The sequence below is a fragment of the Chanodichthys erythropterus genome, chromosome 17 (assembly GCF_024489055.1).
Source record: "Chanodichthys erythropterus isolate Z2021 chromosome 17, ASM2448905v1, whole genome shotgun sequence".
NCBI lineage: Eukaryota > Metazoa > Chordata > Actinopteri > Cypriniformes > Xenocyprididae > Chanodichthys > Chanodichthys erythropterus.
The window spans coordinates 28,796,597-28,813,128 of NC_090237.1; the positions used below are offsets into that span (position 1 = coordinate 28,796,597).

At 40.2% G+C, this 16,532-nt stretch overlaps 1 protein-coding gene across 1 annotated transcript; it reads right to left on the reverse strand.

Moving 5' to 3' along the window:
- Positions 1–386: 386 nt before the first annotated feature.
- On the reverse strand, positions 387–16,191 carry LOC137004218 (C3a anaphylatoxin chemotactic receptor-like). Its single transcript, XM_067364406.1, has 3 exons — positions 16,161–16,191; positions 15,869–16,046; positions 387–1,155 (listed from the first exon to the last, which is right to left on the reverse strand). Exons 1-3 carry the CDS (start codon positions 16,189–16,191, stop codon positions 387–389), a joined length of 978 nt encoding a protein of 325 aa, XP_067220507.1.
- Positions 16,192–16,532: the final 341 nt, after the last annotated feature.

Here is a 16,532-nt window from a genome sequence, read left to right on the forward strand (position 1 = left end):
GTCTGTGAAAAGGGTCCATTGTCACAAATTGGTTGCAATGAGGAGAAACAGATCTAAATGCAGCAGTCTATATTTTATTAACAAAAGAAACACAGAATAACAAACTTGAACAAAGTGAAGAAGAACTTACAATGAACTGAAAGAAAAACAGGGCTGAAATAGACAGACCAAACCAATCAAAGAATCATGAAACACCAACAGTTTATAACCTATAAAGACTAACAGAAACAGAGAAACAATAGAAAACTGAGGCACAGAACTGAAACATAATACAATCCCATCCAAATTGCTGTTTTTTTTTTTTTTTTTAAAAATCATTCATAAGCACTACAGTGGTTAATGGTGAAATATATGGTTATAGTGGTCACAATCATTTAGAGACATATCTACATATCTAACGACCCAAAGGTGTTTTTCTTGTTCTGCTCATCCTTTTGTATCTGCCTTCCTCTAAAGGTTAAATGTTCTTCAGAAAATGCCGTCTCCAGCACCAGCAGCAGAGACTGTTTCAGCTTCTTCTTATATTCATCACACATGAACACGTAGAGAATGGGGTTCAGACAACTGTTTAGAAAAACCAGATAGAATCTGAACGCACATGCTGTCATGAATACTTTTCTGTCACTGGCACTAATATTATACATTTTTTTTTTACACAAAATCTGCAAACATGGAATGGAAAGCAACATATTTAAAAAAATCAGGATGATAACGATAATGACCCGGTACGACCTGTGCTGCTGCGTTTTGAGGCGTTTGATTTGTACTCCAACAGCAATGTGTGAAGATGCAATGATCAGAAAGGGGATGAGAAAGCCCACTAAAAATACACATATGCCTATAAACTTAGCAGGAAACACATTCACTAAGGAAGGGATGCTGCAGCTGATGGATGAAACCCACACAATCAAGCAGATGATCCTGGCTCTCAGTACAGTTCGGTTATTTTGAGCCCAAACAACCATCCATGTGCACAAACATTGGTCCGGACTGATGACTACGAGAAAATAAATGCTAGCAAACAGGTTTAGTGATATGATCATGGAGAAAACATACATTAAGGATGAAAAGTTGACAATAAAAGGAATTATCATCATGGATGATATGAAGATGAAGTCTGCAATCGCCAAGTTGAGAAACCAAATAGAGTTGACTGTCATCGTCTGATGCATCATCTTAACATTTTGGTGTTTCATGTGCAACATAATTTTTGCATTCAGTTTCACACACCAAAATGAACCTAAAATAAAACCTTTTTGTTGTTCTTAAATCTTGATCAAAGCAAATATTCTGAAACACCAAAATGAAACACACCGACAGAAGAGGAAAAACAAAAAATGTACAGTACTACAGTACTTCACATAATTTATGTTGTCTGTATGCCCTTTTTCTCTTTCGGATCACAAATGGTGAATTAAAAAAAAAAAAACAACAACTGTGTAATGGCAGTGAATAGCAACTAGCATCAAGCTTTTATAAAAAGCTTGCACATTATGTAATACTTTTGTGTATATTTAAAAAAAACTAGACACTGTCTGTAACGAAGCGGGACTGAGGCGGAGATCCATTTGCAAGCTTTTATTACAAAAGTAAGCATGGTCGTACAGGCAGGGTAAATCAGGAGCAAACAGTTACAGCAGAGGGTTAGGCAGAATCATAGACAGGGCACAGGCAGTAGATCGAGGCAGGCGGATATCATTCACAGAACAGTATAACAGACAAGGGTCAGGACAGGCAGCAACGGGTCAATACACGGGAACAGGCAAGATCAAACACAGGCAGACAGGATACAAGGTACGCTCAGAATTGTCACTAGGAATCAAGACTTCGCTGTGAGGTGGTGTGTGTGTGAGTCTTTATTAGTCCTGGTAATAAGCTGCAGCTGGGTGTAGTGATTAGTGAGGAGTGTGTGCATGGCTGTATGTGGCGACAGGTGATTGGTGTAGAGTAAACATGTGACTGGCAGGGAGGATTGTGGGAAGTGTAGTCCGGGAACAGACAGGATTGTAACAGGAACAGATGGTGATCATGACACTGTCATTATGGATTAGCGCAAACTGGAGATGTTTTGAAAATTCTCCTTTTGTAGTCCAAAAAAGAAAGAATGGCATGCAGTATTAGAACAACACCAGGGTGAGTAAACAATTTTAGGGTGGACTATCCTTTTAATGTTTTTAAAGTGTAATTGTGGAAAAAGACCAATTCACACTGGACTGACAGACGCAGACCAACGGCGACAGTCACCAGATTACAGCAACTCACTTATCAAACATTATAATTTCGATTCAGCATGTTCAGTTGGCGAAAACAAGCACCGACAGATGGCAACAGAGTCTGACGGGTAACACATTGATCCGACAAAACCCGACGAAGTGTCTGTTGATGTCTGTTGGTGTTGTGTGAATTGATCTTTAGATGCAATACAGAACGCAAACACATTGAATAAAGAAGACCAAATGCAGTTCAGTCTAACATTGCAATGCTGTCATTCCAACAGTTATAGATTATATTTTTAAATGCAGCTGCATGCACAAAAAGTTTATTTAGTAATTTCCTATTCTGTAATTTAACATTTGTGCTTAATTATGTATTGTCCAGTTTTATTAATGTGAAAAATAATATCCCCCTTTTATAAATTATTTAAAAAAGTAACAGAGAGAGTGTGAGAGAGAGTGTGTGTGAGAGAGAGAGAGAGAGAGAGAGAGAGAGAGAGAGAGAGAGAGAGAGAGAGAGAGAAAGCAAATTTTTAAACTTTATGGCAAATGTATTCATGAGATACATTTAAATACAGACTAAAGAATATTATATTATATTATATTATATTATATTATATTATATTATATTATATTATATTATATTATATTATCACTGTGTATTTTCTGTATCTTAAGCGTTTTACTACGTTCTGAGAGGCGTTTAAAAAATATAATACACATATTCAGTTCTTACCCATTTTTGAGCTGTTAATGAACTGGGAAAAGCCGAGTCTTGATCTTGGTATGTCTTCTCAGTCTTTCTGACAGAAGGTTTTATACCAGACAGCAAACCCTGCACTACATCTATAGGCTATATACATCTATAGTAGACTTGATGAAATGATTACAGAAGTGTGGCATCACAGTGGGAAGTGGGCATGTACAGCAAAACCTTTCCTGCCACAGAATGTTCCTGTAGCTCAAACATAGAGCATGGTGCTAGAATTCAATTTAATTGTATGAACCGATAAAACATGTATATCCCTTAAATATTTTGGATAACAGTGCCAATGTGAATTGACTTATAAAATTATGTTTCAGTGATTAAACTGAAGTCACAAACATGGTAGGCTATGTTTGAACTCAAGTAAAAATTAAACATTAATGACTAGAAACACACAAAGACAAGTGTGCATGTTTATTGTTTATCAAGATATTTCATTAGCAAGAATTGCTGAAGTTTGCCATCATTCTAAGAATCACAGATGGCTATCACTCTAAAAAACGATGGTTATTTAAAGGTTCTTTACACATAAGAACCGTATGGTCCTGAAGAACCCTTTATATGCTTAAATGGTTCTCTGTGTTAGAGTTTAGGGTTCTTTATTCCCTCATTTTTGTTTTTCAAATCTGTAACTGTCAAAGCCACATCATGGATAGCTCAGCCACAGACTGTACATTCTCAACAGGTAAATGATTTCTTTCTTAAAATCTCAGTTAATTTTAACTTTCAAATTATAACTGATTTTCTACCAATCATGTATTTTTCTTTTTTATTATTTTAACAGAACACATAGGTGTGACCAGCTCTGTTCAATCAAACAAACAAGGAAACAAACAAACGAGCATTAAAGCTATCCCGTGACTTTTTCTTTAAACATTGTAAAGGGCTCATACTGTCAATTCAGTTCAATACTTTTAGCTTTAATAAACATAATTATCTCTTTAACTCAATTGTAACTCTAAACTCAATTGTGTATTTCAGTTGCTGTCACTCCCCACAACCTCATCATCTGTAAAGAAAAAAACAGCCATTCACTCACACCAAAATGATGTATTTAAAGACATCATCAAGGATTGTGAAGATATTTTACTGGAACTTGGTCTTCATTAGGCATACATTTATTTTGTGTTTCTAGTTTGTGTTTTACTTCCTTATTTCTTTATGTTCAATGTCAATTGTCATTTATTAATATATTCAGCTAATAACTGTTGTTAGAGCACTTCCATTTTTGCTACAATTTCACAAAACAATAAAAAATAAAAGTATGTAATTGACACATGCTGTTTTAATTTTTTTATTTTGTATTTTTTGGTAAAACCCTATTAGAGACTACAAGACATTATAAGATCAGGTCAATCAATCAATCAATTAATCAAGATACTAATATCATGTAAAAGTGCCACACTTCCTGCTGCCAACAGGTGGTGATATAGCTAACTGAATATTGTCATATGGATGTCTTTAGGACAGGACTTTTATCACACATGTGAAGTTTGGGGCAGATAAGACATAGGTATGCCTGAGTTACAACAGCTTCCTCTTTCATGACTAACATCAGATTTGTCAGTCCGCCACAGACACGCCCTTCAACGAAAACTCAAGATCTTTGACATTTATCATTGCTAAGGTCTTAAGATTAGACTGACAACATATGATGTTGATCTGGTTAAATCTCTATGAGGAGTTAATCACAGTGTAAAACATGTAATTTCCTGTTGCCCCCAGGTGGCGCTATGACTGTAACTGAATATTGTAATGAAGATGTCTTCAGGTCAGGACTCTAATAAAACATGTGAAGTTTGGGGCAGATCGGACATCTGCCTGTTTCATGGCGAAACATTGAACTTTGCAAGGCCGCCACGGCCACACCCTTCAGTAAAAACTCTAGATCTTCACAATTTAACGTCATAAAGCCTTTAGATAAGACTGACTAAATATGATGTTGATCTGATTAAAGCTCTAGGAGGAGTTTGTTAAAGTACAACGTCTGGAAATGGCAAAAACTGCACAAATTTTGCAAAGAAAATTCAAAATATCTGACTTCCTGTTGGGTTTACAAACTTTGCACCCAGGGGCTTTTTTGTAGGTGTTGGGCTGTTAGATGTGTGTACCAAATTTCATTTCTGCAGTGATCAGAAAGGGGATGAGAAAGCCCACTAAAAATTCATATGTGACTAGAAACATAACAGGAAACACATTCACAGTGAAGAAAGGGATGCTGCAGCTGATGGATGACAAGCCCGTTTCCAATGAAACCAACTATGAAGGTGGCAATGAAAATACATATTAAAAAGATCTGAAAGCTTGAGCCCATAGTCTGCATAGTAGTATGTTTTGTTGTGCCTCGGGTCATGTTTTCAGGTCCAAAACTTGTGGCTTCTACACAAAGCCACAAAAAAAAAAAAAAAGAAAGAAAGAAAGAGAAAACAGGTGAGGGCTGCTTTTGGGTCTGTTTCTGTGGCAGGAAAGACTCTGCTGTATATATATGCCCAATACCCTCTGTGATGCCATATACATCTGTAATCATTTCATCAAGTCTGTTGATGGTCCTTATCAGTACAGCAAATCAGTCTGTATTTGAACTGATAAAAATGTATATACCTTAAATGTTTTGGATAACAGAGCCAGTGTGAATTGAATCATACAGTTATGTTTCAGTGATTAAACTGAAGTGACAAAAATAGTAGGTCTGAAGTAAAAATGAAACATTAATGACTAGAAACACACAAAGACAAGTGGCTATATGTTAATTGTTTATCAAGATATTTTATTAGCAAGAACTGCTGAAATGTGCCGTCATTCTAAGAACCACAGGTGGATATACATGCAAAAACTGCAACAATTCATCTAATTCAGATAATAATTTGTTCTGATTATCATTTATTAATTATAATGAACTTTCCCGAGGAGGTGAAGGTGTCCGTTGCCTAATCATCACCACGAGGACAGGAAACAGACTGGATGGAGGCCGAATAGTCTGCTTCAGTCTCGTTCTCGTGATACATGGAAGTTAAAACCCATGAAAAATAGTGCAGTTGTTTCAACCTGTGTTTTCAAGTTGAAATAACAATTATATTGGTCATTTAACTTTTATCGTAGATGAGGACCAAAAAAAAAAAAAAAAGATATTATTGTCTGAACAGTCTATAAAGGTGTTGTTATGGCCACAAAAAAAAAAAAAAAAAAAGAAAGAAAGAAAAAAAAGTTTGAAATAACTAAATCACTAAATTATTTTTACTATGTAGTCATTAATATTTAATATTTCAAGAGTTGCCTTTAATTTTTTTATGTTAAAAAATAGTTTATTGATTTTTCCACATTGGATTTATTCAAACAATATTGTAAAGCAAAAACAAACATATCAATACATTTCAGTTCTTTATAGGTAAAACAAACATTAGTTCAGAATGATGGGCCTATTGATTGTTTGAGGTCTTGAGAAACCCATGAAAATGAAATACAACTACCATCATGGGACAGGCAAGGGAATATGAGGATCTAAACTAAAGCAAAATTAGTTAAAAATAAATAAATAAAAATAAATAAATAAAAAAAAAAACATAAGTTTACAAACATAAAGACAAAACAGGACCAGAAAAAAAAAAAAAAATGCTGACTTTAAACACATGGTTAAATGAGGAAGCAAACAAGACTGAACAACGGTCAATTAACCAATAAGTAACCATATGCCAACTAACAACAAGAGCAAAGGGAACAGAAACTAAACATAGGAAGGAAACAGAACCCAAGAAAAAAACTTTCAATTCAATTCAATTCACATTTATTTGTATAGCGTTTTTCACGATACATATCATTTCAAAGCAGCTTTACAGAGAATGCATGTCAACATTACAATTTAAAGAATGCAGTTAGCAAATAATGTTATAATTTAGGCAATTAATTTACAATCACTGTTAGCAGTTTAACTGAAGGTAGAAGCAATGAGCTCCTGGAAAAATGAATTACATATTAACAAATATAGCTGCGAGCAGCGATGGCGGGCCCAAGCCCGTTGGCACCGCCACCCCGGTGGCTTCAGGGCAACTGTGCACAGCGGGCAATAGGCACTTAAAACGGTTAAACATCAAAGGACTATGTCAAATTCACTCCACATTTACTGCACTACAAGGTGCCGTTATAGAGCCCCTCCTCCCTGCCCATTTTCAAAGGATTACATGTGCCAAGTTTTAACATTATTCTGATGAATTTTGAAGCAAATCAGGTAAAAATAAGAGGGTGATCTCAATGTATGCTGAAAGTGACACATTTTCTGCTTCCAGTTGGTGGCGCTATGACTTTGAATCACAATAGTCAAATCCATGTGATCAGCCTTGTACAACGAAGACTAAGCCAAAGTTTCATCAAAATCAATTAATGTATGCAGAAGTTATAACACTTTGTTTCCCTTTTCTTGCCATAAATTCGTTGCCTCGCCACGGCCAAACCGTTTGAGATATCCAAAATCCGTTTGCAATTAAACAACTTCAATGTGTTAGCAACAAGATTACAAAAGCTTGGTGTAAATTGGATAAACCCTGTATGAGTAGTAGTATAAAATTCATAGCCTGTTTTTTCAAAAAATTAACATTCAAACCAAAATAGCTGACTTCCTGTTGGTCGGAGCTAATGAATGTAAATTAGAAAATTGTCCGGCTTGATGAGAATAATATGTGTACCGAGTTTGGTGACTGTAGGAAAAACTAACCCCCACTTTTGTCAAAAGGTGGCGCTACTGAGCCCCTCCACCACGCCCATTTCTATGGCTTTGTCCATGTCTACTGGTTGACAATATTGATGTGTGTGTCGAGTTTCATGCAATTTGAAGCATGTTAAGAGCCTCAAAAACACTCAAGAATATTATTACAGTTTGACCTGTTGCCATGGCAACAATATTTCAAATATCAAAAATCCTGTCATAGGTCTACATCTGCTGTGTATTGACATTACACTGATGAAGTTTGAAGCAAATCAGGTAAAAATAAGAGGGTGATCTCAAAACATTTCAAAAAGTGATACACTTCCTGCTGCCAGTTGGTGGCGCTATAACTTTGACTCACAATAGTCACATCCATGTGATCAGACTCCTATAACGAACACACTCGTGAAGTTTCATAAAGATCAATATATGTATTAAGACGTTATAACACATTTCCTGTTTCCTTTTTCTCGCCATAAATTCGTTGCCTCGCCACGGCCAAACCGTTCGAGATATCAAAAATCCCCTGGCAATTTTTAATCATCAGTGTCTTGACTTCATGCTGACCGAGTTTGGTGGCGATCGGATTAATCGTCTAGGAGGAGTATATCAAATTCCAGAGCATGCGTTTTTCAAACAACCCTTAATAGCTGACTTCCTGTTGGCGTGGCGATTAACTTAGAGCGCGAAAGTTGTTTGGCCCGATGAGGTCTATATGTGTACCGAGTTTCATACTAATACGTGCAAGCATGTTTAATATATGGACCAAATTTTCAGACTTTTTTCAAGGGGGCGCTGTCAGGCCCCCTGCCACGCCCGGGTACCAGCATCTCCGGCGTCCTAATGGCCGCGTATTCCATTGTGGTTGCAAATTTTCAATATTTTTTTAGCATTTTAAGGCCCCCAAAAACCCCCGTAAGACGTAAAAAAAAAAAAAAAAAAAAAAAAAAAATATAGCTGCGAGCAGCGATGGCGGGCCCAAACCCGGTGGCACCGCCACCCCGGGGGGTTCAGGGCAAAGGTGCACAGCGGGCAAACGGCACTTAAAACGGTTAAACAAAAAAGGAATATGTCAAATTCACTCCACATTTACTGCACTACAAGGTGCCGCTATAGAGCCCCTTCTCCCTGCCCATTTTCAAAGGATTACATGTGCCAAGTTTTAACATTACTCTGATGAATTTTGAAGCAAATCAGGTAAAAATAAGAGGGTGATCTCAATGTATGCTGAAAGTGACACATTTTCTGCTTCCAGTTGGTGGCGCTATGACTTTGAATCACAATAGTCAAATCCATGTGATCAGCCTTGTACAACGAAGACTAAGCCAAAGTTTCATCAAAATCAATTAATGTATGCAGAAGTTATAACACTTTGTTTCCCTTTTCTTGTCATAAATTCGTTGCCTCGCCACGGCCAAACCGTTTGAGATATCCAAAATCCGTTTGCAATTAAACAACTTCAATGTGTTAGCAACAAGTTAAAAAAGCTTGGTGTAAATTGGATAAACCCTGTAGGAGTAGTAGTATAAAATTCATAGCCTGTTTTTCAAAAAATTAACATTAAAAACAAAATAGCTGACTTCCTGTTGGTCGGAGATAATGAATGTAAATTAGAAAATTGTCCGGCATGAAGAGACAAATATGTGTACCGAGTTTGGTGACTGTAGGAAAAACTAACCCCCCACTTTTGTCAAAAGGTGGCGCTACTGAGCCCCTCCACCACGCCCATTTCTATGGCTTTGTCCATGTCTACTGGTTGACAATATTGATGTGTGTGTCGAGTTTCATGCAATTTGAAGCATGTTAAGAGCCTCAAAAACACTCAAGAATATTATTACAGTTTGACCTGTTGCCATGGCAACAATATTTCAAATATCAAAAATCCTGTCATAGGTCTACATCTGCTGTGTATTGACATTACACTGATGAAGTTTGAAGCAAATCAGGTAAAAATAAGAGGGTGATCTCAAAACATTTCAAAAGTGATACACTTCCTGCTGCCAGTTGGTGGCGCTATAACTTTGACTCACAATAGTCACATCCATGTGATCAGACTCCTATAACGAACACACTCGTGAAGTTTCATAAAGATCAATATATGTATTAAGACGTTATAACACATTTCCTGTTTCCTTTTTCTCGCCATAAATTCGTTGCCTCGCCACGGCCAAACCGTTCGAGATATCAAAAATCCCCTGGCAATTTTTAATCATCAGTGTCTTGACTTCATGCTGACCGAGTTTGGTGGCGATCGGATTAATCGTCTAGGAGGAGTATATCAAATTCCAGAGCATGCGTTTTCAAACAACCCTTAATAGATGACTTCCTGTTGGCGTGGCGATTAACTTAGAGCGCGAAAGTTGTTCGGCCCGATGAGGTCTATATGTGTACCGAGTTTCATACTAATACGTGCAAGCATGTTTAATATATGGACCAAATTTTCAGACTTTTTTCAAGGGGGCGCTGTCGAGCCCCCTGCCACGCCCGGGTACCAGCCTCTCCGGCGTCCTAATGGCCGCGGATTCCAATGTGTGTGCCAATTTTCAAGAGTTTTTGAGCATGTTAAGGCCCCCAAAAAGCCCCGGAAGACGGAAAAAAAAAAAAAAAAAATAAAAAAAAATATAGCTGCGAGCAGCGATGGCGGGCCCAAGCCCGGTGGCACCGCCACCCCGGTGGCTTCAGGGCAACTGTGCACAGCGGGCAATAGGCACTTAAAACGGTTAAACATCAAAGGACTATGTCAAATTCACTCCACATTTACTGCACTACAAGGTGCCGCTATAGAGCCCCTCCTCCCTTCCCATTTTCAAAGGATTACATGTGCCAAGTTTTAACATTATTCTGATGAATTTTGAAGCAAATCAGGTAAAAATAAGAGGGTGATCTCAATGTATGCTGAAAGTGACACATTTTCTGCTTCCAGTTGGTGGCGCTATGACTTTGAATCACAATAGTCAAATCCATGTGATCAGCCTTGTACAACGAAGGCTAAGCCAAAGTTTCATCAAAATCAATTAATGTATGCAGAAGTTATAACACTTTGTTTCCTTTTCTTGCCATAAATTTGTTGCCTCGCCACGGCCAAACCGTTTGAGATATCCAAAATCCGTTTGCAATTAAACAACTTCAATGTGTTAGCAACAAGTTAAAAAAAGCTTGGTGTAAATTGGATAAACCCTGTAGGAGTAGTAGTATAAAATTCATAGCCTGTTTTTTCAAAAAATTAACATTCAAACCAAAATAGCTGACTTCCTGTTGGTCGGAGCTAATGAATGTAAATTAGAAAATTGTCCGGCTTGATGAGAATAATATGTGTACCGAGTTTGGTGACTGTAGGAAAAACTAACCCCCACTTTTGTCAAAAGGTGGCGCTACTGAGCCCCTCCACCACGCCCATTTCTATGGCTTTGTCCATGTCTACTGGTTGACAATATTGATGTGTGTGTCGAGTTTCATGCAATTTGAAGCATGTTAAGAGCCTCAAAAACACTCAAGAATATTATTACAGTTTGACCTGTTGCCATGGCAACAATATTTCAAATATCAAAAATCCTGTCATAGGTCTACATCTGCTGTGTATTGACATTACACTGATGAAGTTTGAAGCAAATCAGGTAAAAATAAGAGGGTGATCTCAAAGCATTTTAAAAGTGATACACTTCTTGCTGCCATTTGGTGGCGCTATAACTTTGACTCACAATAGTTACATCCATGTGATCAGACTACTACAACCAACACACTCCTGAAGTTTCATAAACATCAATCAATGTATGCAGAAGTTATAACAAATTTCCTGTTTCCCTTTTCTCGCCATAAATTCGTTGCCTCGCCACGGCCAAACCGTTTGAGATATCCAAAATCCGTTTGCAATTAAACAACTTCAATGTGTTCGCAACAAGTTAAAAAAAGCTTGGTGTAAATTGGATAAACCCTGTAGGAGTAGTAGTATAAAATTCATAGCCTGTTTTTTCAAAAAATTAACATTCAAACCAAAATAGCTGACTTCCTGTTGGTCGGAGCTAATGAATGTAAATTAGAAAATTGTCCGGCTTGATGAGAATAATATGTGTACCGAGTTTGGTGACTGTAGGAAAAACTAACCCCCACTTTTGTCAAAAGGTGGCGCTACTGAGCCCCTCCACCACGCCCATTTCTATGGCTTTGTCCATGTCTACTGGTTGACAATATTGATGTGTGTGTCGAGTTTCATGCAATTTGAAGCATGTTAAGAGCCTCAAAAACACTCAAGAATATTATTACAGTTTGACCTGTTGCCATGGCAACAATATTTCAAATATCAAAAATCCTGTCATAGGTCTACATCTGCTGTGTATTGACATTACACTGATGAAGTTTGAAGCAAATCAGGTAAAAATAAGAGGGTGATCTCAAAACATTTCAAAAAGTGATACACTTCCTGCTGCCAGTTGGTGGCGCTATAACTTTGACTCACAATAGTCACATCCATGTGATCAGACTCCTATAACGAACACACTCGTGAAGTTTCATAAAGATCAATATATGTATTAAGACGTTATAACACATTTCCTGTTTCCTTTTTCTCGCCATAAATTCGTTGCCTCGCCACGGCCAAACCGTTCGAGATATCAAAAATCCCCTGGCAATTTTTAATCATCAGTGTCTTGACTTCATGCTGACCGAGTTTGGTGGCGATCGGATTAATCGTCTAGGAGGAGTATATCAAATTCCAGAGCATGCGTTTTTCAAACAACCCTTAATAGCTGACTTCCTGTTGGCGTGGCGATTAACTTAGAGCGCGAAAGTTGTTCGGCCCGATGAGGTCTATATGTGTACCGAGTTTCATACTAATACGTGCAAGCATGTTTAATATATGGACCAAATTTTCAGACTTTTTTCAAGGGGGCGCTGTCGAGCCCCCCTGCCACGCCCGGGTACCAGCCTCTCCGGCGTCCTAATGGCCGCGGATTCCAATGTGTGTGCCAATTTTCAAGAGTTTTTGAGCATGTTAAGGCCCCCAAAAAGCCCCGGAAGACGTAAAAAAAAAAAAAAAAAAAAAAAAAAAAATAATAATAATAATCCTTAGAAGAACAAGAGGGCCCTGCGCGAATTTTCGCTTGGGCCCTAATAATAATCCTTAGAAGAACAAGAGGGCCCTGCGCGAATTTTCGCTTGGGCCCTAATAATTAGGATATATAGAAATTTGGGAATGTGCATGTTGATCCAGATGATTGCGTCTTCTGAAGTCCTCGCAGGAGTTGGCGCCATCTCTTCATGGGTGTTGTTTATCTGAGGTTCCCTTTCGTGGTAACTATCGACGCTGCTTGGTAACGCATTGGAAACCTTCTGCGTGACTCATGAATCTAACCAATCGCGTAGCGAGACGTCAGAGACGCGTGACGTCACGGACCAGGAAACTATAAAGCATACCCGGATGCAGAGCACGCTAGCTTCTGTGTCTTCAACAAAGCGCTCTATGTTATCTTGTCTGTCTTATTTGGTGTTGTTTGTCTCCTTATTATCAGAGAAAGACAAAAACTCTTCATCCGAGGACAAGAGCTATAGTACACCACATTTATATTAATAAGACACTATAATGGCGGAAGAAAAATGATACAGGAAATGTGTGCATCCCTATCCTAGATACATCCCGGACGGGGACACACATGACATGTGTGTCGTTTGTCTGGGAGTCGAGCATGTCCAGGCAGCTCTCGAGGGAGCTGTCTGCGTGCATTGTGAAAAATTAACCCTCAGAGTGTTGAGATCTCGCTGGGCACTCTTCGAGGAGGGTGCCTCGGCGAGCGTTCCTCTCGGGTCGGGTCCTGCTGCTGCTGAGGCGCAGCGCCGGCTTTTGTCGTGGGGTTCACAAATGGAGCTGGCGAAGGGGGTTGAGACGGGCCCAGCCTTATCTCGCCCTTTACCCGCCAGCCCCAGTGCCTCTTCTCGGACGTCGGAAGCACGCGTAGCGGTTTCTTCCCCCCAGAGAGAGGCACCGGCGCTTCATCTCTCTTCCTCCGAGGAGGTTGATGTGGTGAGCGTTGAGACTGGGGAAGAGGACCCGCCATCCTCTTCCCCAGCATATGAGGAGCTCCTGGAGGTAGCGACCAGGGCTGTTGCCAAATTAAAAATCGATTGGCTACCCCAACGTCGTGGTTTGCCTTTCTTCACGGACCTCCACACTGAGGTGTCGAGGTCGTGGAGGAGGCCCGTGCAACATTGTGTGTACAGCCCACAAACATCTGTGTACAGCAATATAATAGGGCTGAGACAGCACGGTTATGCGGCGATGCCCCGGGTTGAAAAGACGCTCGTGGGCCATCTCTCACCCGAGTCGGCGTCGTCGCTAAAGGCCCCGACATTGCCCACCAAGCCGCTAAGAACTACATCTAACTTGGTGGGCAAAGTATACACGGCAGCAGGTCAGGCAGCGGCATGTCTACACACTATGTCGCTGCTCCAAGCCTATCAAGCTGACCTGCTGGGGGAGAGTGATGGGAGCGGGGAGGCCACATTTGATTGTATCCAGGAGATCAGGATGGCAACTGACCTGGCTCTCCGTGCCACCAAAGAGACGGCTAAAGAAATCGGCCGGTCTATGGCAGCCTTGGTGGCCACGGAGAGACATCTGTGGCTGAACCTCTCAGACATAAGGGAGCGAGACAAAGCTGCCCTTATGGACGCGCTGCTGTCTCCTGTGGGCCTCACCGGTGACGCTGTCAGTACAGTCGTCGAGAGGTTCCAGGAGGCTAAAAAACAGTCAGCGGCGTTCCAGAGGTTCATCCCCCGCCGCTCTATGATTCCCCCCGAGGCTGCTGAGCGGGAGCACCACAGAGCGCAACAAAAAGTGAGCGTGGCCGCCCGCGCTCCCCCGCAAACAGCTTGGGGATCAGTCCGTCAACCCTGCCACCCAGTGTGCGTCAGGGCACGGCGGTCCCCACCGACCCTTCGAGGAGGGCCGGTCACTTGATTCGGTTGTCATTTGCCGGCGCACCGCGTCAGAGCATCGAGAGAAGTGCTCAAAAAACACCAGAGGCCGGTCTCGATAGACTGGTTCCCTTAGTAGATTTTTTGGCGGAATGGAAATTCCTTCCAAATATATCGAAATGGGTACTGCTCATTATAGAAAAGGGTTAAAGAATACAGTTAGGGTCTCGCCCGCCCAGATTCAACGGGGTCCTTCCCACATTGGTGACCCCCGAGCAGTCTCTGGTTATGGAACAAGAGGTTATGACACTCTTGCAAAAAGGAGCTATAGAAAGGGTCTCTCCTTCCAGCAAGCTGTCAGGTTTTTACAGCCGCTACTTCATTGTTGCAAAGAAGGATGGAGGACTGCGTCCTATAATAGATTTACGCGTGTTAAATCGCTCAATCCAGAAGCTCAAGTTCAAGATGCTTACACTCAAACAGATTGCCCCACAGATCAGGTCCGAGGACTGGTTTGTGGCGATAGACCTGAAAGATGCATACTTTCATGTGTCCATCCATCCTTCTCACAGGAAGTTCCTCAGGTTTGCTTTCGGGGGCGAATCTTACCAATACAGGGTTCTTCCATTTGGCCTATCGTTATCACCCCGCACATTCACGAAGTGCGTGGATGCGGCACTGGCCCCGCTGAGGCTTCAGGGCATCTGCGTACTGAATTACATTGACGATTGGTTGATTTTAGCTCAGTCAGAGCAACTGGCAGTCCAGCATCGAGATGTTGTTCTGCGTCACATGGAAAGGCTTGGGTTGAGGCTCAACGCAAAAAAGAGTGTGCTAGTTCCGGCTCAGACTATCACTTATCTGGGTGTAGTTTGGGACTCCACCGCGACGCGGGCACATCTGTCTCCCGCTCGGGTGAGTGCCATTCTAACGGCCGTGAAAGGGGTGAAACTAGGCCAGTCACTCACTGTAAAACAATTCCAGAGACTGTTGGGTCTGATGGCAGCTGCGTCCAACGTGATACCTTTTGGCCTCCTGCACATGAGACCCTTACAGTGGTGGCTCAGAACCAGGGGATTCTCCCCGAGGGGAAATCCTTTTCGCATGATCAAAGTCTCACGACAATGCCTTCGTGCTCTGGTCATGTGGAAAGATCCCTGGTTTCTGTCCCAGTGACCCGTGCTGGGGACCTCTGGTTAAGTAACTCAACCACTGGCTAAAGAAAAAAGGAATGATGAATGATAATATAAAGATAAAGTCAGCAATTGGCAAGTTGAGAAACCAAATGTCGTCTTCATTCTGCAGCCGGTCAGAAATATGACAAGCCAGTTTCCAATGAAACCAACTATGAAGGTGGCAATGAAAATACATATTAAAAAGATCTGAAAGCTTGAGCCCATAGTCTGCATAGTAGTATGTTTTGTTGTGCCTCGGGTCATGTTTTCAGGTCCAAAACTTGTGGCTTCTACACAAAGCCACAAAAAAAAAAAAGAAATAAAGAAAGAGAAAACAGGTGAGGGCTGCTTTTGGGTCTGTTTCTGTGGCAGGAAAGACTCTGCTGTATATATATGCCCAATACCCTCTGTGATGCCATATACATCTGTAATCATTTCATCAAGTCTGTTGATGGTCCTTATCAGTACAGCAAATCAGTCTGTATTTGAACTGATAAAAATTTATATACCTTAAATGTTTTGGATAACAGAGCCAGTGTGAATTGAATCATACAGTTATGTTTCAGTGATTAAACTGAAGTGACAAAAATAGTAGGTCTGAAGTAAAAATGAAACATTAATGACTAGAAACACACAAAAACAAGTGGCTACATGTTAATTGTTTATCAAGATATTTTATTAGCAAGAACTGCTGAAATGTGCCGTCATTCTAAGAACCACAGGTGGATATACATGCAAAAACTGCAACAATTCATCTAATTCAGTATTCAATATTC

What these genes read in the sequence shown, in the direction of transcription:
- LOC137004218 (XM_067364406.1), bottom strand. Translation starts at nt 16,191, where the DNA reads ATGATTACAGATGTATATGGCATCACAGAGG. An exon ending in TGTATATGGCATCACAGAGG is followed by an intron (nt 16,047 to 16,160) that starts GTATTGGGCATA and finishes GGCTTTGTGTAG; the next exon opens with AAGCCACAAGTTTTGGACCT. An exon ending in GGCTGCAGAATGAAGACGAC is followed by an intron (nt 1,156 to 15,868) that starts ATTTGGTTTCTC and finishes TCAGACGATGAC; the next exon opens with AGTCAACTCTATTTGGTTTC.